This window comes from Cucurbita maxima, unplaced genomic scaffold (assembly GCF_002738345.1).
Source record: "Cucurbita maxima cultivar Rimu unplaced genomic scaffold, Cmax_1.0 Cma_Scf00011, whole genome shotgun sequence".
NCBI classification, from domain to species: domain Eukaryota; kingdom Viridiplantae; phylum Streptophyta; class Magnoliopsida; order Cucurbitales; family Cucurbitaceae; genus Cucurbita; species Cucurbita maxima.
The window spans coordinates 211,817-238,751 of NW_019272027.1; the positions used below are offsets into that span (position 1 = coordinate 211,817).

General features: G+C 35.9%; 5 protein-coding genes across 7 annotated transcripts; 3 read left to right on the forward strand and 2 right to left on the reverse strand.

Annotated features, from left to right (window-relative positions):
* Window positions 1-417: 417 nt before the first annotated feature.
* On the forward strand, window positions 418-1,939 carry LOC111486557 (GDSL esterase/lipase At2g04570-like). The gene is made up of 3 exons (XM_023133732.1): window positions 418-819; window positions 893-1,385; window positions 1,515-1,939. Exons 1-3 carry the CDS (start codon window positions 454-456, stop codon window positions 1,712-1,714), a joined length of 1,059 nt encoding a protein of 352 aa, XP_022989500.1. The 5' UTR covers window positions 418-453; the 3' UTR covers window positions 1,715-1,939.
* Window positions 1,940-2,766: 827 nt separating this feature from the next.
* On the reverse strand, window positions 2,767-4,001 carry LOC111486384 (ethylene-responsive transcription factor 3-like). The gene is made up of 2 exons (XM_023133487.1): window positions 3,863-4,001; window positions 2,767-3,764 (listed from the first exon to the last, which is right to left on the reverse strand). The coding sequence occupies exon 2, from the start codon at window positions 3,736-3,738 to the stop codon at window positions 3,097-3,099; it is 642 nt and encodes a 213-aa protein (XP_022989255.1). The 5' UTR covers window positions 3,739-3,764; window positions 3,863-4,001; the 3' UTR covers window positions 2,767-3,096.
* A 3,628-nt stretch (window positions 4,002-7,629) lies between these two features.
* LOC111485919 (protein argonaute 16) lies at window positions 7,630-15,175 on the forward strand. 2 transcript variants are annotated; one of them, XM_023132882.1, is made up of 23 exons: window positions 7,630-7,813; window positions 8,524-8,763; window positions 8,867-9,072; window positions 9,157-9,378; window positions 9,473-9,609; window positions 9,718-9,815; window positions 9,919-10,016; window positions 10,111-10,276; window positions 10,380-10,496; window positions 10,575-10,682; window positions 10,787-10,849; window positions 11,866-11,979; window positions 12,124-12,289; window positions 12,506-12,618; window positions 12,712-12,849; window positions 12,941-13,071; window positions 13,349-13,414; window positions 13,536-13,599; window positions 13,941-14,052; window positions 14,144-14,217; window positions 14,388-14,482; window positions 14,567-14,598; window positions 14,705-15,175. In XM_023132882.1, exons 2-23 carry the CDS (start codon window positions 8,545-8,547, stop codon window positions 14,878-14,880), a joined length of 2,715 nt encoding a protein of 904 aa, XP_022988650.1. In that variant the 5' UTR covers window positions 7,630-7,813; window positions 8,524-8,544; the 3' UTR covers window positions 14,881-15,175. The 2 variants fall into 2 exon arrangements, with proteins under 2 accessions (XP_022988650.1, XP_022988651.1); XM_023132883.1 differs by having other exon boundaries at window positions 8,543-8,763.
* LOC111485922 (probable tyrosine-protein phosphatase At1g05000) lies at window positions 7,825-19,876 on the forward strand. 2 transcript variants are annotated; one of them, XM_023132888.1, is made up of 6 exons: window positions 7,825-7,838; window positions 16,961-17,241; window positions 17,379-17,472; window positions 19,204-19,261; window positions 19,375-19,418; window positions 19,503-19,876. In XM_023132888.1, the coding sequence occupies exons 2-6, from the start codon at window positions 16,988-16,990 to the stop codon at window positions 19,686-19,688; spliced, it is 636 nt and encodes a 211-aa protein (XP_022988656.1). In that variant the 5' UTR covers window positions 7,825-7,838; window positions 16,961-16,987; the 3' UTR covers window positions 19,689-19,876. The 2 variants fall into 2 exon arrangements, with proteins under 2 accessions (XP_022988656.1, XP_022988655.1); XM_023132887.1 differs by lacking the exon at window positions 7,825-7,838 and having other exon boundaries at window positions 16,740-17,241.
* A 619-nt stretch (window positions 19,877-20,495) lies between these two features.
* On the reverse strand, window positions 20,496-22,036 carry LOC111485921 (1-aminocyclopropane-1-carboxylate oxidase 1). The gene is made up of 4 exons (XM_023132885.1): window positions 21,862-22,036; window positions 21,473-21,699; window positions 21,031-21,364; window positions 20,496-20,952 (listed from the first exon to the last, which is right to left on the reverse strand). The coding sequence occupies exons 1-4, from the start codon at window positions 21,964-21,966 to the stop codon at window positions 20,659-20,661; spliced, it is 960 nt and encodes a 319-aa protein (XP_022988653.1). The 5' UTR covers window positions 21,967-22,036; the 3' UTR covers window positions 20,496-20,658.
* Between the last annotated feature and the right edge of the window lie 4,899 nt (window positions 22,037-26,935).

Below are 26,935 nucleotides of genomic sequence, written 5' to 3' on the forward strand. Positions count from 1 at the left end.
AAGATCGAACAATCAACTTTTGAAACAACAATTGGTAACTTATCTATCGAGCTCAGCATGACCCAGCTCGTGTATTGTAAAAAGAGGGCGATCACGGAAGCGGACCTCCACCTCCTTTTCTGTTCATATCCGACACCCATAATATTGTCGTTATCAATGGCGGTTCCAACCAGATTCATAAATGAAGCCTTTCAGATTTCTTCATTTGTTCATTACGACGTGTTGCATAAGGTGGTTGGGGAGGAAATCACTGAAAGTGAAGCTTTCATCAACCTCTGAGTGTGCACTCAAAAGCTTAGAATTTGTGGGCAATGAGCTTAGAACGTTGTGGTCTATGATTCCATTTAATATTTGTTACCACATTCAATACTCTCCCAACAACTTCTCTCAACACCTATATTTACTTCTTCTTCTTTCTCATGTGTATTGTCAACAACATCATACAACCAAATTATGGCTTACATCGTGTTCGTCTTATGCCTTCTCTCCTTCCTTTCGTCCCCAAACACGATAGCCGAAGCTAGGGTTTCGTCAATTATCGTGTTCGGTGACTCCTCGGTTGACGCTGGAAATAACAACTTCATTCCCACTATTGCCAGAAGCAATTTCTTCCCTTATGGTCGGGATTTTGCGGGCGGGAAGGCAACCGGGAGATTCTCGAATGGGAGAATTCCGACCGACTTCATTTCCGAGGCTTTTGGACTCAAACCCATTGTGCCTGCTTACTTGGATCCGGCTTATAACATCTCGGATTTCGCCACTCGGGTCACTTTTGCTTCGGCTGGAACTGGCTACGATAATGCCACTTCTGACGTTTTGGTAATTTTGGACTCGAACGTTTATTTTGGTCACTATACTTGTTTTGATGCGAAACCATTTTGTAATGTTGCAGTCAGTGATATCATTATGGAAGCAGCTTGAATACTACAAAGAGTATCAAACGAAGCTGAGAGCATATCAAGGCTCAGCCACGGCAAACCAAACAATAAACGAAGCTTTGTATGTGATGAGCTTAGGAACCAATGACTTTCTAGAGAATTACTACACAATGCCAGGCCGTTCTTCCCAGTACAACATCCAACAGTACCAGGACTTTCTTATCGGGATCGTGGGCGGGTTTATCGAGAAGCTTCACAGTCTCGGCGCTCGGAAAATCTCCCTCGGCGGGCTGCCGCCGATGGGGTGCTTGCCGTTGGAAAGAACAAGAAATGTTTTCCGTGGCAAGGATGATTGTGTGGAGAGCTACAACAATGTGGCTGTGGAATTCAACAACAAACTCAACGCTTTGACAGTGAAACTCAACAAGGAGCTTCCCGAGCTCGAGTTGGTGTTTTCGAATCCGTATAACGTTCTGATGTACATGATCAAAAAGCCCTCTCTTTACGGTAATAAACTTAAACTAAACCGATACATTATAGTTTTAAAAAAATTAGAATTTTGTCTTTCTAATCTGAAAAAAAACCTCATAAATAGTCTCTACGATTTGAAAAAATTTACTATTTTGTCCGTCACAGGGTTTGATGTGACATCAACAGCTTGTTGTGCAACGGGAATGTTTGAGATGGGCTATGCTTGCAATCGAAACAATATGTTCACCTGCACAAATGCAAACAAGTACATCTTTTGGGACTCGTTTCATCCAACCCAAAAAACTAACCAGATTGTCGCAGCTTATATGGTCAAGAACGTACTTTCGAAGTTCCTTTATACCTAAAATTTTAGAGGCTTTTAAAGTTATTAGAAAAATAGTTTTGTCTAAATAAGTTCTCAAAAAGAGTCATGTTGTTCTAAAATATTTCAGGCTCTACATTACCAACAATATAATAATCACCCCTTTAGTATATAGTATGGATTTTCCCTTCTACCTTAATTATATATATCAACTAGTATAAGCTCTGTACTATATGTTTTATCTAATATTTAGTTGTATGACTTGACATTCATGTGTGATTTTTATTTGTTCATTTAACGAACACAACCGACTTTAGGAGAGAGAGGTCGGAAAGTGGTTAACTCGATGCCAATTTCTTTCAATAACATGTCTTTCTCTCGAGCTTCTAATAAGTATTTGAACTTATTTATAAGTTGAAAGTGTCTAAAAGGTCCCATTCCGATCTCCTCCTAATCTGAATGCTCAAAAAATAGTCAACTTGGAATAATTTTACAACCCTAATTCAAAAGGCAAACAAAAAGATGACAACTAAAGTAGCATATTCTCCTCCTTTTTTGGGCGGCCTTAGCCCTCACTTTCTACACTGCTCAATTATTTGAGCTAGAGTTTAATTCAAATATACATGGGAAGAAATCTAACATTATATGAGCATTTGAATCCAGTCCCATCAATGTGGTAGCATGCTTATAAGACATTTGATTTATATCAAAGTTTGAACATGAAATGATGATGTATTAATGTCTCTAACATGTGCAAAAGTGATAAAAGTTGACTACGACTACCATAATTATGTGTACCAGAAGCAATAATCCCATGGAGGAAAAGCGGTTGAGAGAGAGAATCGGGAAAGAGATGAAAGAACTATAGAAACGTCATAGAACAAGAGAATCCAACGGGGGATGTTCAAGAGAGACTTAATTCTGAAGAATCCCCAAATAGAAATGAATTTGAAATTGAAGCCTCGTAATTTCAAAGTGCTCAATCTCTAATGCTAATGCAGTGAAGGTTTAATGACGCTGGTGATTCCTATGAGATGATTGAACATGTTGAACGAGATCGAAGAGATTAAGAGATTTCGATGTTGTGTTCCAATCAAATGAACAGTTATTTCATATGATTAACGAGATAATCCGTTCAAAATGTAAAACCCTGGCAGAATCCATGAGTTTTCGTTTCATTCAACACAGAGGCGGAAACAAAGATTCAGAGCATTTGTGTTGCTAAAATCCAGATGCTAAGCTAGAATACGCCATGAACTGAGAAATTAAGGAGTTGAGAAGCAAATTTTCTCATTCAACAAGCATGTTGATATAAAGTTACGACTAAGGTTCTGCTCAATCGATTAAGAAAATTAGATAGATAATGGAAGAGGCGTGGGAGAAAAATGAACCGTTTGCTATTTGTGATTGAAAAGCAGACCATTATCAGAAACATAGAGTAGTAACTTGAAGATCATCACCGGATATATCGATGTCCTGCAGTGACGGCAGTGGAGGAGGTAGATTCAGATCGAACGGCAACACCTTGTGAATTGACGGCGTCTGAGCATATTCCTCACTGTCCTCAACAACGGAAGACGAAGAATCGCAGTCGCTGTGGCAATCGTCGGGCGAGACCGGAGGCAGGGACTTCCGGCGGAGCTTCGGAACCGATGTAGCCGGAATCGAAACCCGCGGTCCGCTAAAAGACTCCACGGTGGAACTTAGGCTACTCGATGTAGGTCTTTTGACAGGAGAGTTGCTAATCTTGCAGAATCCGCGGGAATCATGAGGCTCCTGCGAGAAATGAATTTGCTGATGAACAGAGATCGCCGACGGATGCAACGGAAAGTTCGTTTTCGCCTTCGGCCCCCGGAGAGAGAAAGCAGCGGCGTCGTAAGCTCTAGCAGCATCCTCAGCCGTATCGAAGGTGCCGAGCCAAACGCGTGTCTTCTTCCAAGGATCTCTAATCTCGGCGGCGTATCGGCCCCATGGACGCTTCCGAACACCTCTGAATCGGACTTCCTTAACTGGTTCATGAACTGTTTGCGCCACCGCCAATGGATCTGTGGCTCTGCCTCGCCTCATGGATGAAGAAGACGATTAAGTGTTCACTGATAAGAAATCAAACCAAAAGGATGTTGTGGTTTCCGGAGATGATAGACAAAAATGCAAGGGAGTTTTGCCGGTTCTTGACTGTTTAAGCTACCACCTCCTATGGAAGAATGTTACCGCCGGTGCCGGAGCTCCATTTCTGGGAGAGGATTCTTTTTTAATTTCCTCTAACGGCTTTCCGATTCCTCTTTCTTCTTCTTTTAATCTGCTCTGCGAGATTCGCTTGAAGCCCGTTTTCTTGCTTTGATTTATTATTATTATTTTCTGGATAAGAGCTCCACGAAGTAATTCCGGAAAGTACCATAGTGCCCTCCATCGTTCCTTTTTCCCACCTTAATGCGCACTTTTATTCATTTTTTTTTCAAACATTTTTATTCTAAAATTTTTAACTAATTTATTATATATAAAATTAAATTTTATATATAATAAATGAGCATAAGTAATAATTTTTCAATTTTTTTAGCCTCCTATCCTCAGGATCGCCCTCATTTCCATGTGGTATACCCTCGAGATTCTTCTTATTTTCAAAATTTTAAATGCTTAGGTTATTGAAGCTATTTCATCTTTGTAAATTGGTTAAATTTTACAACTTTCTCTATTGTTACTATGGGTAAAAATAGTTTAACGACTATTATAAGAAAAAAAAACAATCTAGGGTAACTTTTATGATTCTAAGATCAAAAGTAAAAATATAAATATGAAGCTACCCAATAATTTGTAATAATTTATAATAATTAATAATAATTGAAGAGGAATTAATATTATAAGTTCAATAATTACGTTGAATGAGACTCGATAGCTATTGAATGTATATGAATTATATACGTCCAACAATTAACACAAATTATTAGTTACTTTCGTCCTTAATTTATATTTGAATACAATTTATACCAACCATCAATTTTTATTTAGACATATAAAACAAAAGGTTTAGTTTAATTGTGTATTTTGTACCATAAATTATTTTAATTATGAAAAATCGATACCAACTTGATTGCTTAATTACAATTAAAATTATTTCTTTACAAACTAATGTGTATAAATTGAATTATTTATTGTGGGGTTTGGTATCATGATTTGCCTTTAATGATGAGATTAGTTGCATAATGTGATCATAGTTTTAATTTTATTTCCCCTTTTGTTAAGCTTCTTTTCTAATAAATATTGGGAATAATTTTGGAATATTCTTAAATATTTGTTTTTTTAATCTCGTAGTGATAGAGTGGTAGGAGGGAAAAAAATTAACTTAAACGATAAATAGTAATTAATTAAACTATATTCATGATTTCAAATTTTGGACTAAAAAAAAAAAAAAGTTAAATTACAAATTTACCCTATTTGTCTCCACCATCGTTTAGTGTCTGTCTTGAAGATATTATCCGTTTTTATCCGTTACTTATTGTTCTTGATCATAAGGTTTTAAAATGCTTCTACTGGCAAAAAAAAATTTCACACAATTATAAGGAATGTTTCGATATTTTCTCCGACCAAGTTCTTATAAATATAACGTTTAAAAATATATTAAATGTATTTTTTTAAAATTTTAAAAGTTTTTTTTTTTTTTTGTAATAATAAAAAAATAATATTTTATGAATTAATCTGCCAGCCAAGCACAATAATAAATAAAGCGATATCTTTTTTTGAGTGAAAAAATGAAGAATAAAATGATTTAACTGGTTTGGTCAAATATGACCTTTAATTTTTCCCACCGTTGCGATGGGGCCACGTGTCCATCAGTAAGCTGACAGCTAGATAGCTGGTTGGGAAGGCGACATCCTATTGGAGTTTGACACGTCACCAAGGGTCAAAACCCAGCCTTTTGAGTGGGCAGCACTAATATTTTATGCCCCCTCACAGCTTCTTTTTCTCCTTTTAAAGACATTGAATCAAAGGGCAATGGGCATGAATTATGTAAGTAGATAAATTGGGTAAATTATTTTCAATTATTTAGGTTGGTAAAGTTCTAATTTATTGTTATTTTTTTTTCTTTATTTGATGCTTTATGTTTCTTTTTTAAATATATTAACCTGTATTATTCTTTTATTATTTTCCAAATCTTAAATAAACATTTTTTCGTTTGAGTTCAACCATTATAGATTAATATCTGCTCGTGGCTCGTGGAGACCTACCCAAATAAGGTGGAGAATCAAAACTCATAAACGAGGGGAGAGCGGGACGAACATTATATTTTTCATCTTGATCATTTTTTATATATAAATATAAATGAGAGATCTCACATCGATTGGAGAGAGAAACGAGCACCAATGAGAATGCTGGGCCTTGAAGAGGTAGATTGTGAAATCCCACGTCGATTGGATAGGGGAACGAGTGCTAGCAACGACACTGGATCCCGTAGAGGTGGATTCCGAGATCCCACATCAGTTTTAGAGAATAACGAAACATTATTTATAACGATGTGAAAACCTCTCGTTAGTACACCAATTTTAAAAACTTTGAGAATAAGCCTAAAAGTAAAAATGCAGCTATAATAATATCGGCTAATAATAAGTCAGCCATAAGAAATTCGGGATGTGACAAAAAAAAAAAAAAAAAGAAAAAGACAAAATAAGTTAAATTGAATTGGAATAATATTGGGTTATGTAGAGTCATCCGCATGTGACATTGCACGTGATTTGTTCACTCACCACTCACATTCTATTCTCACTCCTCTGCCAAGTGTCAAATTACTGTCCGGCAATAAATGTTGAATTATTTATTTATCTAATTTTAAATATATACGTATTTAATTGGGTAGGCTCGTCCGACTGGAAAATAAAATATTTTCGGAAAAACATTTTCTATTTTTTAATTTAACCAGAATTAATAATAACTGGGCCGTTTGGGCCCTAAATGGGCCTTCCACATTGAGTTAAAATAGCCCAACAGATCTTGGGCAACAGTAGATATTGATGTTCGGTTAAATCTTTTGCAAGGAATAGATATTGTTTGCTTTGACTCGTAACGCGTCGTCATTTTACAGTTTTAAAACGTGTTTATTAGGGAGAAGTTTCCACACTTATGAAATATGTTTCGTTTCACTCTTTAATGAATGTGAGATCTCACGTCTTCCTATTTTGTATTTTTTATATTAAAAAACAAACTAATATGTTGTTATTAGGGATGGAACGGGGTGGGGAGAAACTCGGAATTGCGTTCGATTTTCTAAAACGGAAAACAATGGTAGAAAAGAGGATGAAAAACCTCTATTCGAATGTGATAACTCCATCTCGACGAAGCTTTTCTTCTCTATTCCCGCCCCATTCCTTTCTTTAGAGAATCGGGGCGGAGACTCAATCATTGGGGATTAGACCTAGCGAAGAAATTATGATTATGAGTCTTTATTTTTATTATAAATTAATTTAAACTTTCATACATTCTCTAATTACAATAATTGTAACCTTATAAATGAACAAGGGTGAATTGATGCGACCCGAGTAGAATTTTTATCTCGATAATATGATAAAATTTTGAAGCAATTAATGCTATATAAAGAATTTTAAGCTTATTTTAAATGGAATCTAGGTCAAAAAATTGATTAATTATAAAAATTTAGATTTTAATCAATTCAATACTTTTTCTTTCCAAATTTAAGATTTTAAAAATAGAATATATTTGAAAATTTACCTACGAAAATACACCCAATTATAGTTTCTTTTGGCGTATGAGAAGAGAAGAAACCTAATCGTACATCCGGACTACGAAACACTGAAATCACCACCGTTCAATCTTTTTACCTTGAAACCCGAACAGCAAATCCATCCGTTGAAAAGGCATCACGTTTACTCGTTTAGTTACCCCTCAGATCTACGGCGCTGATGCGGATAAATATGTTATTTTTGACAGTCCCCGTATTCATCCTCCGATCACCCGCAATACAAACTAAAAAAAGGCTCCAAAATTTTCCTTCCAAAATAAACACAGGCTCTCTCGCGGGCTTCGTCTTCCTCAGAAGATACAGCAGGCGAACAACTGAAGAACAGCCATTCTGCTCTTTTTTCTCCCCCAATTTTGTCCTCTCGAAACCCTAAACGGAGTTTGGCTTCTACAGGTTCGTCTTCTTCTTCTTCTTCTTCGTGTGTATTCTGTAATCTTTGTTCGTTTCGTCTTTTCTATTAGCATTCTCCACTTTCGAGTTTTTAATTTGACTTTGTTTTCACGCTTTTCTTTGGTCGCTTCTCTTCGTATTAAGCGGTACTGATCGAATTGGGGAGTTTCTTTGGTTTGTTCTTTGTGTATTTTGCTGCATTGTTTCCGAATGTGAAGAATGTTTTGTTCACTTTCATGCATTGCAGGACTGCGATTACTGCGATCGCTTTTTTCTGTTGGTTTCGGTTTCTCTCTGGCTAAGAGTTAAGATACGTTGTTTTTCGTTCTTTGATTTTTGATGTTTAGCTGCTTAACTTCTCGTTTTTTCAACTGGAGTTATGAGTCGTTGGATCATGTGCATGATGTACCTTGCTGGTTTAATGTTTTGGTTTGTTTTATGCCTTTTTTTTTTCTTTCTAATATATTGACTGATGAAGCCTGTTTATCTGCGATGGCTAGTTCTATTGAGTTGGAATGCCCTAAACTTTGTTTGACTTGCGATGCTAGCGGATTGTCTTTGTTTTTAGTTTTAGCATGTTTTCTGTTGACTCGTTTTATACACATTGAGATGTTATAGCATTGTCAAGTTGTTAAGATGGTCTCAGCTTTGATATTTTGTGAAGGTATTATGTTCTCTTTAAGTTAGTAATCCCTCTGCGTTCACTGCTCCAGGTTTTCCTTTTGGTTTCAGGGATGGTTGACATTACTCATTCCGAAGGTGAAAGCGAAGCCGTTGCTTTGCCCCCTGGGACACCAATACCGCCTATTATGAAGCCAGAAAAGGCGGTGCCTCCTACATATACCATAATGAGTAGACGTGGTGTAGGAAGCAAAGGGAGACGCATTCCTTTGCTCGCTAACCACTTTAGAGTATCTGTTAATGCTCCCGATTTAATTTTCTATCAATACAGTGTATGCATTAATTTTGTTTTTTCTTATTATCTTCCTTTTATTTGTTGCTTCTACGCGTCCGTTGGGCTACATGTTTGTACTTATTACTGCTTTTGGATTTCAGGTTTCAATTAGCTATGAAGATAACAAGCCTGTTGAAGGAAAGGAAATTGGGCGGAAACTCATGGATAAACTCTATCAAACTTACTCTGCTGAGCTCGCTAATAAAAGGTTTGCATATGATGGAGAAAAATGTCTTTACTCCATCGGCCCCCTGCCGCAAAACAAGTTTGATTTCACAGTGGTGCTAGAGGGATCATATGCAAAACCGTACGTCCATGTGTTATTTCATGTTAACTAAATACTTATATTTCTTTCATTTATAACTTACAGACACGGTTACTATTGTTACAGAGAATCTGGGAACTCTAGGAGCAGTGGGAGCCCAAATGGGGTTGGGAAGAGGTCAAAGCATAGTTTTCAGTCAAAGACTTTTAAGGTTGAGCTAAGCTTTGCTACGAAAATTCCAATGAAATCCATTTTTACTGCCCTCAAGGGATCAGAGGTAGATAATGGCGGCACTCAGGATGCATTGAGAGTGCTCGACATTATCCTGAGGCAACAAGCAGCAAACCGGTAATTGCCTTCTACTGAGTCCTAAGCTAACTCATATGTTCATTTTTTCCTCTTTGTTAACTAATGTCTTGACACAGTCTCGTTGATTTTGCAGGGGATGTCTTTTAGTAAGGCAGTCATTCTTTCACGATGACTCAAGGAACTTTACTGATATTGGAGGAGGGGTAACAGGAGTACGGGGATTCCATTCCAGTTTCCGGTTGGCACAGGATGGATTATCCTTGAATATGGGTAACATTTTTATTTATTTTTTTTCTTGCATGTCTTACAATTGATGTAAGATTTTGTATGTTATATACCATTCATCATGAATATGGAATCCTTTATATCATTTTGCAGATGTTTCTACCACAATGATCCTGAAACCTGGATCAGTGATTGACTTCCTAATAGCTAATCAGAATGTACGTGAACCACGTTATATTGACTGGGTGAAGGTACAAAACTTACAAGTACATTATTCAGTTTTTGATTTTGGTGCTGGACTTATTTTCTCTTCTCTCTAACGTCTCTTTCATTCTTGTTTTTACTAATGTACAGGCAAAAAGAATGTTGAAGAACTTGAGGGTTAATGCAAGGCATCGGAACATGGAATTTAAAATCACTGGTTTAAGTGAAAAGCCGTGTAACCAACAATTGTATGTCATTGTTGCACGAGAGAATTTAGAACAAAAATTTTTGCTACCTTTTTTTCTAAAAAGATTATAACCTTCATCCCTGCTTTTGTCCTAGTTTTTCCATGAAACTGAAGAATAACGGCAGTACAGATGGAGAGATGATTGATATTACTGTGTATGAGTACTTTGTCAGACATTGTGGCATTGAATTGACTTATTCTGCTTATTTGCCATGTCTAGATGTTGGGAAGTCTAAACGGCCGAATTATTTGCCTTTAGAGGTTTGAACAATCGTTGTGCTTAAGAGTTATTATCGTACTTTCATGATGATTTTATTTTAAAAACTTTTTAACAATTTTTTTTTCTTGTTTTGGGGGTTTTTAGTTGTGCTCACTTGTTTCGCTCCAACGCTACACAAAGGCTTTGTCTTCAATGCAAAGAGCATCTTTGGTCGAGAAATCAAGGCAGAAGCCTCAGGAAAAAATAAAAATTGTCACTGACGTGAGTTTTTCCCAAAATCTGAGTTCATATAACTCTTATTGTTAATAGCCATTGATTTAGGGAGATTTTATCTGGCAGGCTTTGAAAAGTTATCGATATGATGAGGATCCGGTGCTAGCTCAGTGTGGGCTAAAAATTGATAAACAACTGACACAGGTCGAGGGTCGTGTACTTGAATCTCCAAAGGTGACTAATTGCCTATGCTTTGATGGATAAGAGAGATTTTCAGTGTCATCCTAATTTCAACTATCTTATGTTTTGTCTTAAATGATTGCACTTTTGATTTTCAGTTGAAGGTTGGTAGAAGTGATGATTGTATCCCTCGTAATGGACGATGGAACTTTAATAACAAGGTAAGTGTGAAACTATATGTAGTTTTAGAGAACAAAACGTGCTATTATTAGAATATTAGTCTTTTTGCACATGATATTTTTATTTATTATCTTGTCAATAGCATTTTCACTTATTTTAGCACATTAAAATTATCTCTCTAATGCAAACTTGTATATGTATAAAATCTTGTATAATTTATACTTACAATAAAATAACTTATTTATTAACAAATATGTAGTTTCTTAGGTGACACTACACAATTTGTTAAACACTTAGAACAGCTTATTATGTTATAGGGAGAAGTGAATTTGATGGAGAAGGAAAAACAAACTAAAAATAGGGAGTGTCGCATTTGAGGAAAATTATTATGATTTTAAAATTTTAAAATTGATTATAATTAAATATAATCATAGAATTCATTTTAAAAATTGTATAAATTGGCAATTTAAAAAAAAAAAAAAATTATAGCTTTTCATGTGTTGATTGTCATAAAGTATTAGTTTCAATGTATTATTGTACTTTTATTTTTTAAAATGTTATATAACTAAATGTTACAATGAATGCATGAGTTGTTTTTCATTTTTACGTAAATGAAAAAAAGAATGTGCCTATGCAAATTTTTTTAGTGTGGAAACATAAAGCAACATATTATCAGAATCGGTTGGAGAGAAATCTGAATTTTTGAAAACAAGCTTCTTCCTTGGATGGATCATTTTGAAGACAAGCTTTCTCTAGGTGGTCTCTTTCCTAGCCTTTTTGTTGATTTCTCTTTCCATGATATTTATTTGAAGTGACATGCTTTTATTGTTCCGTTGTAAATGTTTTTTTTTTCTTTTCTTCTCACTTTTTAGTGCGGTTTGTACCTTTTGAGTATTAGACTCTTCAAGTTTCATGGTAAAAAAGACATAAAAGGGATGTAAATGAAGGAAAATTTGGATATTAAAATACATTAGTGTATATTATAGATATGCAAGACTTTTGCTGATCTGTGGTTGTTTTTTGTATTTGATATTGGATCATTTCTTTCCTTTTGCAGACACTTCTGAATCCCACTCGCATTGACTCTTGGATTGTGGTTAATTTCTCAGCACGCTGTGATACTAGCTACATATCACGTGAACTTATCAATTGCGGAAGAAATAAAGGCATTGTAGGTTTAATAGACCATGCACTATGGTGCATAATTTTTTTTTCTATTGCTTTTCTACGTGCATATAATGCATAATTTGACCAAATAAGTCTTTATACTGTAATTTCTGTCTTATTGGACTCTCGTACATACATATGTTTGCAGCATATTGAAAGACCAATTACATTGATCGAGGAAGACCAGCATTCTAGAAGGGCCAGCCCTGTTGACAGGGTTGAGAATATGTTTGAACAGATCATGGCAAAGTTGCCAAACCCACCATCTTTTATTCTGTGTGTCCTCCCAGAAAAGAAAAATTCTAATATTTATGGTCTGATCTTCTTTTTCCCTCACGTGTTCTTTTCTTCAGATTCTGGTCATTCATTCATTATGTTTTATTTTAGACTTCTACATTGGAAAAGGAACCTGGAAGAGTCATCCATGTGCTTTGGCACTGTTAACTCTGCGGATTTTGTCCTCATCTCATTCTTTTAATCAGTTTATTTTCTTAAGAATTTGTTCTCTCTTTTCGTTTGCATTGTGAAAGGACCTTGGAAGAAGAAGTGTCTATGCGACTTTGGGATTGTTACACAGTGCATTTCCCCCACTAAAATTAATGATCAGTATATTACTAATGTACTTCTTAAGATTAACTCTAAGGTAATAGTTGCAATTTTGAGCAGTTCCTATTTAGCCAATGATTTTTTTTTAATGCTAGGTTCCTTTTATTTATTTATTTTTCTTTCACTTTAGCTGGGAGGTATAAACTCATTGTTGGCTATTGAGCATGCATCCTGTGTTCCATTGATAAAAGATACTCCAACGTTGATCTTGGGAATGGATGTGTCTCATGGGTCTCCTGGACGATCAGACGTGCCATCAATTGCTGCAGTAAGTAACAAAATATTTTGGTTTCTTGTTGTGTGATATTAACTTATTTGGCTAGACATTTGATGGTTGGTATTACTTTTGGATTTCTTAGGTTGTTGGATCCAGATCCTGGCCATTAATATCAAGGTATAGAGCAGCTGTAAGGACGCAGTCCCCTAAGTTGGAAATGATTGATGCTCTATATAAGCCTCTGGAGGATGGCAATGATGATGGTATCATTAGGTATTTGTCATTGACAACGAACAATTTCCCACCTGGAAGACTTGGTTTTTTCTATTATATAATATATATATTTATTGCATTTTCAGTTGCAGTTGCACCATACCTTATTTTTGCAACTTAAAATATCTTAGTATTTTCATTCATAAATCTCAGAAGGTCTCCTGAATTTTTGGTTAAATTTATCGTACAGTTTTGTTTTAGTTTTTTGTAATATCTATCGTACAAGTTCTAGGGGTAAAGTTTTTTCCTAATCAAATGCTCGCCTCTTGTGATGCAGGGAATTGCTTTTGGATTTCTATAGAACGAGCAATGGCCGTAAACCAGCTCAGATCATTGTCTTTAGGTGGGACCTTGGTAGTTAAATTGTTAGTTGATAATCACATGTCTATCCACCTCTTATTTATTTATTTATTTATTTATTTTTTAACTCCCAACCTTACATGAGGTTTTAATTTTATTCTCAGAGACGGAGTTAGTGAATCTCAATTTAATCAAGTTTTGAACATCGAGTTGGATCAAATAGTCAAGGTACTTTACACCTATAAGAACTATGTTCTCTAATCCCTCTGAACTTCAACTATCTACTATATTTTCATAGTTAATCAAGTTTTGGGCTATCTTTTCTTTTGTTTTTGGATCTGATCACTTGATTTTGATGGATGATAAATTAGAAAAATTGGTTGTAGTCTTTAAGTATCTCTGATATCTTTTACAAATTGCGTTATAAACTTCTAAAAACCTTGATGACATTTTAGTCATTATACGACATTAGGAAACTTTAGCTTAACCATGGACATTTAATGAATTTGGTTGTCCTCGGATTAATTGTCAATGTAATTCCAGATTCTGAGATTTTCATTTTACTGCAGGCTTACCAACATCTTGGAGAGGTTAATGTTCCAAAGTTCACGGTTATTGTAGGGCAAAAAAATCACCATACAAAATTTTTTCAAGCTGGTGCCCCAGAAAATGTTCCACCTGGTCTGTTCTTATCATTGGCTTTTAATTTGTTCATTTAGAGTCACCTTATTCCAGTGGTGTTGATACTCTCTCTCTCTCCCTCTCTCCTTAGGAACGGTTGTCGACACAAAAGTTGTACATCCGAAAAATTATGACTTCTACATGTGCGCTCATGCGGGAATGATTGTAAGTTCTTTTAGTAATATGTAATTCTAATATGTTTGCATTTATTATTTCGATAAGCTCTACTCATTTTATGGGATGTTCTTTTTGAGTGAAAGCATGCAGCAAGTAGCTGATCTCTAAGCTCAGGTGTTTTACTTTATCTTGAATGTTGATTCTTGTATTAATAACAGGGCACGTCAAGGCCCGCACACTACCATGTCCTGGTCGACGAAATAGGTTTTTCTCCTGACGATCTTCAAAATCTCATTCATTCACTATCTTATGTGTAAGTGTATACAACTCTGATTTTACCAGTTTATGAAATTTGCCGTTGCCCAAGGCATTTTACAGATCTTGCTATGTTCTTCAGGTATCAAAGGAGCACAACTGCACTTTCAATAGGTAATTTAGTCATGCGTGATTTATTCTTTGAAAAATTCTCAACACAGCCTAATCTTCAATCCTTTTTCTTGATCTAACTGTCAACTCGTTCCCGTTCAATTATCAGCCGCGCCGATTTGTTATGCGCATCTTGCTGCCGCTCAGATGAGCCAGTTTATTAAGTTTGAGGATCATTCTGAAACCTCCTCAGAACAAGGAGCCATTACCTCAAGTGGAAGTGTTTCGATTCTGGAGCTTCCCCGATTGCACAAAGATGTTGATGGCTCTATGTTCTTCTGCTGAAGTAGGCAGTGTTTATTCTTCCCCTCAGGTAAATTTTATTAGCTTAGGAAATTTTGTGTAGATAGAGCGGGAATATAGAAGCAAATATATATACCATAGCAAACCAACTTAGAAGGTGGTAGGACAATGAGAAGATCATAGATAGGTGAGTAGAGAAAAGTAGATAGCTGCAACCAACCTTCCAAACTTGAATTTTGTGCACAGGATGCTCATTAGATTAGTGCCAATATTTCTTTTTCTTTTCAAAATTATTATGTTTATTTTAATTTTCAAACAGGTCTATTGTTCTACTGAATCTTAATTCTCTTTTTAAGCAATGTTCTGCTGGCATGCCTTAAGATACAGAATTGGAGATATAGTGCCTAAAATTCATTTTATGTCTATTAGGTAAGTTAATTTTTAAAAATAAAAACTACACTTGTCGAAGCTAGCGCCTCCCCTTCATTGAACCTCAACTCTTTTTTCTAGAGCCCTCGAACAAAGTAATCCCTTTTGACTACCTCTTTGAGTCTCATAATTTGATATGATCAAATTAATGGCATGACTTTGATACCATGTTAGAAACTACAGGTTTCTACAATGATATGATATTGTCTACTTTGAGTAGACTTTCATGATTTTGCTTTTGGTCTCTTCCAAAGCCCCCCTTCATACCAATGGATATATATTTCTTACTTATAAATTCATGATCATCTCCGTATGTGACTCTCTCCCAACGAATAGTTTATTTAGATATATTTTATTTTGATGGACTAGTAAACCTTTTGAATAATTAACAATTAATTTTGCAATTTTTTATTTGAACCTAAAGTTTGATTGGCAAGCAATTTATATATTGATATATCAGCTCATTTATTATAATATAAAATAAACTATAACCGAGCTGACAAATTAGAATCATATAATTTAATTATGATCCCAAAAAACCCATAGTTTTTGCAGAAAACGTTGAAGAAAAAGACCCCAAAAATAATTAAAACAAAAGGAAAGGACGAGGCGCAAAGCCCTCGCACCCTAAGCCTACGTCCACCTTTTTGTCTCAGCATATTCCTAAGAATGTTCCATTTCCCACTATTCTCCAACATCCACCAAAACCCTTCTCTTTTTTTTTAAAGCTTTTCAGATTTCTTCATTTGTAGCTTTGCGTTTTTTATCCCTCTTTTTACAGGTGAGGAACGAATGTCAGTAATGTTCTGTGTATGAGTCAAAAGAGTGTTGAAATATTTTCGACTCTCGTAAATTTTTATTTTTATTCTACTTTAATCTGCCATATTCGTAGAGCCTGACAAATATCAGACCATATCTTTTTAATTGATAGAATAATTGTATGCACGGATTATTTCACCAAGTTCGTTCTTCTACAAAGTTTGTTCTAACACTAATGCAACTCGATCAAATTTCATTAATACCAAACGTCATTAAACACAACAAAACTCATATATTTTCAAACAAATATTTACTCATTTAAAATAATTTTTTTTATACTTAAATTTTCAGATGGAGTACATGTCACCAGATCTTCAATTTGATTATTTATTAATTATTTCCAATTAAAGATTTATATAATATTATTAAAACCATTTATATGAGAATAATAATCGAGATACACGTGGCTAAATAAATTCAAAAAACTAAAATTTAAGTCATAATATTCCTAATAAATAAAAACTACTTTAAAATTTGATTCATAAAAATTATTTTCATAATCACTAATAAAAAATAAATGAACGAATTATCTAAATAAAATGGTTGGAATTCATTCCAGTATGCTATCTACCAAAAGATTTGTTAATTTTTTAATGGGAGGGACATAAATGTCTTTTCACAGTTAGTTCATAGGGTCAAAGAAAAAAAAAAAAAAAACTCTGGAATTTCCCGTGGTCCACCGATTCGCTCTTTCTTTCAACTGTCGAAATATTTTTCCGAATAAAGTGAAACTAAAGTGTTCGTCGGAATCGGAATCGGGATCGGGATCGGAGTAAACCCAATTCCCACCGCCACCCGAATATCTCCTCCGATTCTTCCATTTTTATACTTGCACTTCACTTCATCTTCTTCCTCACAGCTTCTCAAATCCTTTTTCTTCTTCTTCTTCTTTAACTCCGTCATGACACTCGATCACCACTCCCAACACTTCGACCAAACACGCAGTTCCGCCGAAGCCGATGATGATTCCGACCATCTCCACCCTACTCGTTCCACGACGTCTGTCGTCAATGGAGCCGACTGCGAGAATGCCGGCGATGGCCTTTTCGTCCCTCCCCTGAACTTCGCCGTCGTTGACAATGGCATTTTCCGCTCCGGCTTCCCTGACTCTTCCAACTTCTACTTCTTGCAGACCTTAGGCCTTCGTTCCATTATGTAAGCGTTTTCTACTGGATCGGTTTTAGTTTGCTTTCGTTGTTTGTCTGTTCTTGATTTTGTATTCTTAGTTGTAATGTTTTGTTTGATAATCGATGATTGAATATGAACTGATTGCTTTTTAACGTATATTTTAGATGTCTTTGTCCTGAGTCATATCCTGAGGCGAGCATGGATTTTCTCAAGTCGAGTGGAATTCGATTGTTTCAACTTGGGATTGAAGGCACTAAGGTTTGTTCTCTTGTTTCCATTTTGCAAGTTAATTTTTGAAGGTTTTACTTCACCGAAGCATCATTATTGAGAGATAGTTTTAGACAATTCCCAATTTTGAGGGGAAGCTACTTGTAAAGTGATTTTTGTGATTATGCTTTGTATGCATATTTTTCTTTCCGAGTTAAACATCATTTAGTGGTCGGATATTCGAACTTCTAAGCTCTCGATTGATGATATATGTCAATTATCGCTATGCAAAGTTCATCTTGGCATGCCTTGTATGCATATGAACTTACCAAAGAAATCATTAGAACCCACTTGGCTACTTCAACCAAGTTTCTTGGTAAATTTGCATACAAGGAAAAGAGTAAATATGCAAGCATTTGATGTTGAGGCTCCCGCTGATCTTTGAGCCATAGATTGGTTTGCATTCCGAAGGACTTCTAAGAGGAATTTGCATCTTAGTTTTAACTGTTTCGACTGTTTCCACGTTCATGATAAACTGTTTTTGGAGATTTAGCTAACAAAATTTAGCTTGTGTAAATTGTGTTGGCTGGTTCCAACAAGTTTGATGCATATGTAAACTTGATTCTTTAGTTTATGAGGAATTTGGATATGAGAGCTAATCAAATATACTATGTGGTATGAAATTTGATCTGACTAGTGCTATCCCAGTTATCTCTGAAACTGCTCTCAACAATTTTCTGGCCTGTTGAAAATCAATTGAACATAATGACCATCATTAATACGTATTAACACACACAAAAAGGGGAAGAATAAGAACAGAGAGATAGGAGAGCTGATTGTATGATTCTTATGGCATTGAGCTACTACTCATGCGGTGATTACTAGATGTTTTGACGAAGTATTTCTTTCAATGAACAACCTTAATCATGAAGTGATATCTTCACGCTTTCTTTGTTTAAATGTTGGGGTAGCATGAGGGAAGGGGCGTTAGACTTCCATTTGAACTTCCCATTGCATCTAAAGCTCTTCCCATGTTCATTCGATTGAGAAATAGGATGAAGTTGCTTTGTTTTCCTTACATATACCGCATGTCAACTGAATGTTTATTGTTGGCAAAAACCGATAGAAAACTTGACATTTTGGAGAAATTATGTATCCCCTCAAGCCCACCACTAGCAAATATTATCTTCTCTAGGCTTTCCCTCAAGGTTTTTAAAATGCGTCTTCTAGGAAGAGGTTTCCACACTTTTGTAAGGAATGCTCTATTCCCCTCTCCAACCAATGTGAAATCTCACTATCTATCCCCCTTGGGGACCAGCGTCCTTGCTCGCACACCTCCCAGTGTTTTGACTCTGATACCATTTGTAATAGTCCAAGCCCACCACTAGCAGATATTGTCCTCTTTGGGCTTTCTTTCCGGGTTTTCCTTCAAGTTTTTTAGAACATGTCTTCTAGGGAGAGGTTTACACACCGTAAGAGGTCAAGAGGGTGTGTTCACCATTACTTGCTTTGTTTTAGTGTCATGCCAATGCCAATGCTAATTTTTAATAGTGACACAAGTGGGGTTAAGAACTTTGAACTTCTAATCTTTTGATGAAGAGCATATGCCTTAATCAAAGAGTTAGAGTTAGGAACTTGAGAGTAATGGTCTCTAACCGAAATTTGAGTATCTAACATAAATTTAGACTCAACCATGTGGTAGCAATTATAGTAGCTAATAACCAAACAGATGATAGCACTCTAAAAGAACGCTGATCACTTTGTCGTTGGAATTAAATACAGGAGCCTTTTGTGAACATTCCAGACAACACAATTCGTGAAGCACTTAAAACTATTCTCGGTACCTACCATTCTTCACATTTCACATCTTTAATGAGGCTGAATTAGTAGATGTTAAAGTTTTGTAGTCTGGATTTTTGTGTTCACTTGGGCATTACTCTTTCCACCATGCAGATGTGAGGAATCGCCCAGTTCTAATCCATTGCAAACGAGGGAAGGTTTGAAACTAAACCCGTGAGCTTCCACCATGCTAGTGCTCATATTGAGTTTCTAATTAGTTTAACTTGTATCTCACTCTTCAGCACCGAACTGGTTGTGTTGTGGGATGCTTTAGAAAGCTGCAGAAATGGTGCCTATCCTCAGTCTTTTATGAGTATCAGCGGTTTGCCGCTGCCAAGGCAAGAGTTTCAGATCAGAGGTTCATTGAACTATTCGATGTTTCTGGCTTGAAGTATCTGCCATCTTCATTTTCTTGTTCCAAAAGATAAATTGTCCTGTATGCCTATTTTGAGGACGATCATTAGTGGAAGAACATGCCTCAGTTATTACCCTCCCTTATATTTGTATATTTTTACTGTTCTCAAACTATATTTATGGTTATAAATCCATAAGGGATTCTCTGGGATTCACCCACCCCACTCATTTATGTGTATTAGATTTTAAGAAGGTTCATTCAGTCCCTTTTTAGCTTTCCTTTTAGGTTCCTTTAAAGTGCTTCCATTTTAAGCATCTTCAAAAGAAAACGTCCCATTAATGCTTATTTTGTTCACATTTCCTTATTTAATGAAAACTACAATCTTCTAGTTCTTTCGTAACACTTTCTTTACTTGATTATGATTACCCGTCTTGCACGGTTGGACGTTCTAGTTCTCTCATAACACTTCCTTTATTTACTTGATTATATTAGTTACTCAGTCCAATATGATCAGCCTCATAGTTTTAAAACGTGTCTACTAGAAAGAGGTTTTCACACCTTATAAGGAATGTTTCGTTTCCCTCTCCAACCAATGTTAGATCTCACAATCCACTTCCATTGAAGCCAGCGTTCTCGTTGGCACACCACCCAGTGTATGACTTTGATATCATTTGTGACAGTTCAAACTCACTATTAGGAGGTATTGTCCACTTTGGCCCGTTACGTATTATCGTCATTTTCACAGTTTTACTAGGGAGAAGTTTCCACATCTTATAAGGAATGTTTCGTTCTCCTCTCCAACTAATATAAGATTTCAGTGTGCTCTAGTTATTGTGTAACCACGGAAACACACGCAAAGAGAATTTAACTACAAAGAGAATAGGGACCAAACTGATATTCTTTTCTAACTTTTGATTAAAATAATAACAATAGACTAGAGATTGAGTGACTCACTTAACCCACTTTAAAAGGCAACATAACCATAACCCCTTTAAATATTTATTGTTAAAAAAGTGGGTCTTTCTTTCTTTCCTTTTCTTCTTCTATGCTGTTGCCATTGGACCCAAATTAGCATTGGCTTTCATGGCTTCAAATCTTGGCTCCTTCGCCTCAAACTTCACTCCCAAATACAGCTTCATGTAATCTTCAAACACAAACTTGGGATACGCTTCCTTCTTCTCCTCACCCTCACCCTCTTTCTCTATCAGCGACGGCGCCGGGTAGATCACGGCGTCGCTCCCCGGATTGTAAAACGAAGCTAACGACATTCGACCACCCCCGCTTGTCTGAGTCATCACTCTATGCATCACACTTTTGTATCTTCCATTTGTGATCACCTGCAAATTTAGAAATATTAAAATCTATCTTTCCTTCCTTCTTCACTTTATACCATATTGTTGTGACCTACCACCTACCTCAAGTTGGTCTCCAAGGTTTACAACGATGGCGTGGCGCATCGGTGGCACGTCGATCCAATTACCGTCTTTGAGGAGTTGCAGGCCGCTGACCTTGTCATCCTGGAAGAGGAGGATGATGCCACCAGCGTCGGTATGAGCTCGGAGACCCTTGATCAAATCCGGCTTCGGACACGGCGGGTAGTTACTCACCTTTGTCCCAAATGTAGGACCTTTTGATCCATGGAAAACCTTCTTCAAGTACCCCTTTTCCAACCCAAGATTCTCACATAGAAGATCCAATAACTCCTCTGAAAGATTCTCTATCTTCTTAGCAAATTCCTTCATAATTTCCCTGCAAATCATTTACATGCAAGTCACGTTATAAAAAGCCACGTTATAAAAAGAGTATTATAACGTAACCATACAAATTTTATGCTCAAAGTAAACAATATCATCCTACTTGTACTCCTCGTCGAGTTCGGACATCTCAGCGATGTTCGACTCAGGGAGATGGCGCAAGAAGAACGTGCTTTCCCAGTCCATATCCTTAACTTCAACCTGAGCAGCCTCCAACCCCTTGCTAGCCACAGCCTCCTTAAACCTCTGTTCCATACATTTCTTGTAATGATCCTTTGTCATCTTCTCCACAGAGTCCAAAAACTCATGTGGGATCCCATGGTTCACCAGCTGCAAAAACCAACTCCAACCCATTACAAACACGACCAAAACAAAGAACAACAAATCAAACCGAGATCTTGTCCGGTCAAGACATCTCTACTTTCTCTGAACGGTCACACGTTCAAATCATCGTAAAAAAAAAAAAAAAAAAAAAAAAAAAAAGATTGNCACCTCAAAGAATCCCCAATTTTGGCAGGCATCTTCAATTTGCTCCAAGATCTTAGCTCTACCATCTCCATTGATATTCTCCAAGTTGATGACAGGAAAAATGGCCATTTTTTTGCAGATACAAAAAGCTTGGATGAGCTTTGTTGGGATTTTGGTTATGGTGGATGAAGTGAGAATGGATGGTATTTATAGGGGAAATTGTTTTGGATTTAGAAAGTTGGAAAGTGGGAAGAAATTGATGAACAAATTATAAAAAAAAAAAAAAAAAAAAAATGGGCCCATGAATTCCCATGCATGTATGTGGGAAGGTAGGTTATTGAAGATTGAATTTCCTCTTTGGTGAGGGTTGGACCCACTTCGATGGCTTTATCATCTCTTCATGTTAGACCAAACTTGGAGCCATTTTGTGGCTGCCAATCCCACACCCTAATAATCCCTTCTCACTTCCATTCACCCCTTCCTTCACAACACGACTATCTCATTTCTCTTCTTTACCTTTCGATATTCTCTTCCAAACCCACCACCGACCTGTTATACCTTTTCTTATTCAAAATGTTGCGTGTCAAATAAGAGAATCGAGATTCAAATGACGTACACTGATGTATAAGAAGAGCATTCATTCCAAATTTTGTACCACATGTTAGCCGACATTCGCTTGAATTAAGGGTTTCTTTTTATTTTGGTGGAAACTCCGATCCATTTCTTTGTCCTCTTTTCAACAAAATTTTAGTGAATTTTTACTCAACCCTAGTTTGAAAAAGGAGTAAGAACAAGTGATAAAATTTTCCTATTCTGTTTTTGTTTCTGGTGATGATTTTGGAGTCTCAAATCACATCCTTCCTATTCCACTTATCAATGCCAAACGTCTCTTCTCACTTCAAAATTTACCTAAAATACCTAAACTTTCTTCTCAAACGTGTAATTCAACACTCAACTTAGTCTGCATCTTAAATGGTTTCATACACAATCCAACATCATCACCACCTTCTTCCTCAATTCTCTCGCACGAAACACAAATAAAACAATCCCCAACGCTCGGTGGAGTACCTGTAGATTGTCTTGAAGCTACGATTTTTATCTCCCATGCGTGGAAAGAGAGGTCTTGGATAGCAAGTTTGCTTTGAAAAGCTAGTTAAACTATTATTTTGATGTGACGGAATTATTGAACTCTAATTGTCATATGCGTGTCCCGATCAAATCCCTCCTAGTTGTATGATTAATGGGATCGGTTTTCTTCCTATAAGGCATTAAACCCTCTTTCTCTAATAAGTTAGAGGTCTTTGTAAACATGTTAAAAGACTCTCGTATTTGACGGGTCACCTTTTAAAGACTAAGAAAAACAAACGTCTAAAAGAAATAAGTAATTCAAACCTATACATATCTTAACTAGTTGATTTTAGCTTTGATCGCTTTTGTTATTGACATGCAAAGCTAATGCAGTTAAGTTATGTATGGGGTGGCAGCTGGGCCACGCCCATAAGGTCTCTAAGTGCGAAACTCGTCATCACGCATGGCACTCATTCATGTCGACGTCCCTACAACCCTTAGATACCATCTACACTTTTCCAAACATTATCTCTCAAACTTTTGCTTCAAATTTTTTTCTTTTTCGTTCGAGATTTTGTTGGTCTGTAAACGTTTAAGTTTATATCTATCTGGTCTCTAAACTTTCAATATTGAGTTCATCAGTAATCTTGTGTGACATTTATTTATTTATTATTATTATTACCTGTGGGACATTTTGAAAGCAGAATGACCTATTAGATAAAGCTCGAGGGTAAATGATAATTAAATAACATATTTCAAAAAATACACTCAAATTAATTTTGAGAATAGTTCGTAGGGGTAAAAAAAAGGTTCGATGGAACAACACAAGTCCACTGCTAGCAGATATTGTCCGCTTTGACCTGTTACTTATCGTCATCAACCTCACGATTTTAAAACGTGTCTGTTAAGGAGATTTTTCCCACCTTCCTAATGAATGTTTGGTTCCGGTTGAAATGGAAATTATTTAATTATTTAATTTTGGTTTCTTATCTTAAATTATAAAGTATGATTTAGTTGAAAATTTATAGGTGATTCCAATAAAGCAAAAACAAAATAGCTTTGATATTGATAATGACAAATAGCATATTGTTAATGGAATTGAAATTCAAAAATTTCATTTAACAACAAAGTGGTAGGTTGATTAGCAGGTGGTAAATGTGATTTTTGATTATAATATATAGTTTGGAAGAATGAAATGTATGTTGTAATTAAATTGATATCAGCATTGACATTCAAAGATTCGAATGCTTCTTAGTTTGGTAAATGAAATTGAATATATTATCAAGTAATTTTGGTTTCTAATGGCGGCTCATCCTCGATATCCATTTCTATATCAAACTTGTTTGGCTATACATGGCTGCAACAAAGATGGCTCTTTGAATATCTATACATTATTTCTCTATTTTATTCATACACAATTGTCTTTTAAATGCTACTCCACTATATTTTATGGTCCGGTTGTCATCTGTTGGTATCGGGTTTTGGTCAGCTAAGGAGATGTTTCTACATCCTTACAAAAAATGCTTTGTTTCCCTTCCCAACCGATGTGGGATCTCACAATCTCCCCCTTGAGGCCCAACATCCTCGTTGACACACTCCTTGGTGTCTGGCTCTGATACCATTTCTAACGGCCAGAGGCTATCATTAGCAAATATTGTTCGTTTTGGCTCGGCTATCTGTTAGGGAGAGATTTCCACACCCTTACAAAGAATGTTTCGTTATTCTTAGATCCCATGTTGATTGAAAAGGGGAACGAAACATTCTTTACGAGTAAATTTAAAATCGAGGGACCGTAAAATGTGATATAAATAAAGGGTGTCATGATGTTGTCTTTTGAAAATAAGAAACCTACTCCATCCACAAAAAGAAGAAAAGAGTTGTCAAGATCTATCACCTTTTAGGTGAAGGCCTTTGTATGGTATGGTGGGATGGCATGTCTTTGCTATACTTTGAACCTTTCAATCACCACTTAAAAGGACCCAACTTGGAGGTAATGTCTACTCATAGGAAATGCAAACCCATTCAAGAATTTCTCAAAATATATATATATCTTCCGAGAATAAAACCCTGATCTTAGAAATGTGATTCAAACGATGATAAAAAAATCTCGTATATTCACTTTTCATCATTTCCAAAATAACTTACATGAATTTAACGTTTTGAATAAATAAATAGTATTAAATCATATCAAGAAATTTTGTCTGCTATATGATTACAATAACTTTGGCGGGGTCGGATTTACTTTGAAGAGATTAATTTAATGGGTTTGAAAACTTCAAAGCATAACCAAATATGTTGGTGAAAATTTACCAACTTGAAAATTTTAGAAGATTGAGAACAATGATACGATTAAAGACGAGAATTTTACCGGAGCATCATAAGTGAATAGCTCGCATTTGGTTAGCTAATTGATGAGGAAATAACTTATCAAGACGACAATCGGTAGCTGATACGAAAGTTAAAAGGACCTAGAAAAAATGAGTATGATCAAGACGACAATCGGTAGCTGATCCAAAAGCTAAAACAACCTAGAAAAAATGAGTATGATAAGATCATTAAAATGTTCGAATATGTCTAAATACATACCTCTGTCCATCTTGTGAGAAGTTGTAAAAGTTGCAGTTGAAATGTCCCATAACAAAGCAAATCATATTAAGATTGCCCACCAAAATATGTTCATATCTTTATCTCATTTCTCCACTTTAAAATCCTATTGTTCTTTTTAATTGCTTTCATAAGTAGCAAGATTTGTAAGATATTGTTAATATCAGAGTTGTTATGGTTCACAAGAAACGTTTGGTTTCTGATCATGTAGCGTAAACAAATAAAAATGTAACAATCTAAGTTCACCGTTAGTATATATGGTCTACTTTGGCCCGTTACGTAACGTCGTCAACCTCACGATTTTAAAATGCATCTGTTAGAGAGAGGTCGTTCTCACCTCCAATCGATATGGGATCTCGCATAAATATAAATCGAGACGGGTTTCTTAATCTCACACTATACGAATCCAATGCTCGAGTCAAACACCTCTTATCAATTTTAAGTCAAACTATGTATTTAATCGCTGAGTATTTTTTAAAAGTTTCTAACAAGTATCTATGATGTGAATCGAGAGCCATCGATCAAGCTTCAAACTTCAAGCTTCCATCCATCGGAGAATAATGAAAAGCCTATCAAGAAAATTCAGGATGAGAATAACTTTACAAGTGGTACCGATCAACATGGCTTGAAACACCTACTCTAGCTCTTGTTAGAGTAGGAATAAAAGAAACCAACATGTGACCTTACAATTTGGTCACAATTTAGGGTTTATTTAGTGTCTCAATTGGGGATCACATGTGAGGCCTAAAGCCCAACAATTTAGGGTTTTAAAAAAAAAAATTCTTCATAGGCTCGATCCTCTTATCTCATGATAACTCGAGCTAATAAGATTGTTCTATCTCGAGAGCTTAGTTCTTAAATAATCTATGTGTAAACTTATTTGGGTCACTAGATTTGGCCCGACAACAGGTATTCATCAATCGTCATAGGTCTCGAGTCAAGCATGGATCCCGCCTTCTTAGCATGCCAATACAGCCCTAAGCAACTTGGGTCAACACCCATGCTTCTTGGTGGGTCTTATTTTCATCATTAGTGGCCAACAATGGCTCTTGCTATCAGTCGACATCCATACATCCATTTATCCCCCAAACCCTTCTTCCCTTCCTTGCCTTCAAGAAGCAACCTTAGCTTCATCATAAGTGACTCGTTGTCACAGAGTTGATAGAGTTTATTATTTAATAAAAATTGTTTGGGTTGAAAAAATTACAACTTGAACAATTGGATTGAGCCTAAAAATGTTCAAATTCGTCCCAATCTAATCCACGAACACCTCTACCCTTCAGATCACGCAATAAATGCGTTGCTTGCCAAGCTAGTAGTGCAATCATGATAAGTTCCACCGCAAATAGAAGTTTCGTGCAAGTATTTCATATCTTCCTCCCCTTAATTCAAAATATAAGTCAAGCAAGGATGTCTGCTTGAGAGG

Coding starts and splice junctions, on each gene's coding strand:
- LOC111486557 (XM_023133732.1), top strand. CDS start 454: ATGGCTTACATCGTGTTCGTCTTATGCCTTCTCTCCTTCCTTTCGTCC. Junction 820..892: donor ATGCCACTTCTGACGTTTTG/GTAATTTTGGAC, acceptor GTAATGTTGCAG/TCAGTGATATCATTATGGAA. Junction 1,386..1,514: donor CAAAAAGCCCTCTCTTTACG/GTAATAAACTTA, acceptor TGTCCGTCACAG/GGTTTGATGTGACATCAACA.
- LOC111486384 (XM_023133487.1), bottom strand. CDS start 3,738: ATGAGGCGAGGCAGAGCCACAGATCCATTGGCGGTGGCGCAAACAGTT.
- LOC111485919 (XM_023132882.1), top strand. CDS start 8,545: ATGGTTGACATTACTCATTCCGAAGGTGAAAGCGAAGCCGTTGCTTTG. Junction 8,764..8,866: donor TAATTTTCTATCAATACAGT/GTATGCATTAAT, acceptor TTTGGATTTCAG/GTTTCAATTAGCTATGAAGA. Junction 13,072..13,348: donor AATGATGATGGTATCATTAG/GTATTTGTCATT, acceptor CTTGTGATGCAG/GGAATTGCTTTTGGATTTCT.
- LOC111485922 (XM_023132888.1), top strand. CDS start 16,988: ATGACACTCGATCACCACTCCCAACACTTCGACCAAACACGCAGTTCC. Junction 17,473..19,203: donor TTGGGATTGAAGGCACTAAG/GTTTGTTCTCTT, acceptor AATTAAATACAG/GAGCCTTTTGTGAACATTCC. Junction 19,419..19,502: donor TCCATTGCAAACGAGGGAAG/GTTTGAAACTAA, acceptor CTCACTCTTCAG/CACCGAACTGGTTGTGTTGT.
- LOC111485921 (XM_023132885.1), bottom strand. CDS start 21,966: ATGGCCATTTTTCCTGTCATCAACTTGGAGAATATCAATGGAGATGGT. Junction 21,365..21,472: donor GAACTCGACGAGGAGTACAA/GTAGGATGATAT, acceptor AATGATTTGCAG/GGAAATTATGAAGGAATTTG. Junction 20,953..21,030: donor ACCTTGGAGACCAACTTGAG/GTAGGTGGTAGG, acceptor CTAAATTTGCAG/GTGATCACAAATGGAAGATA.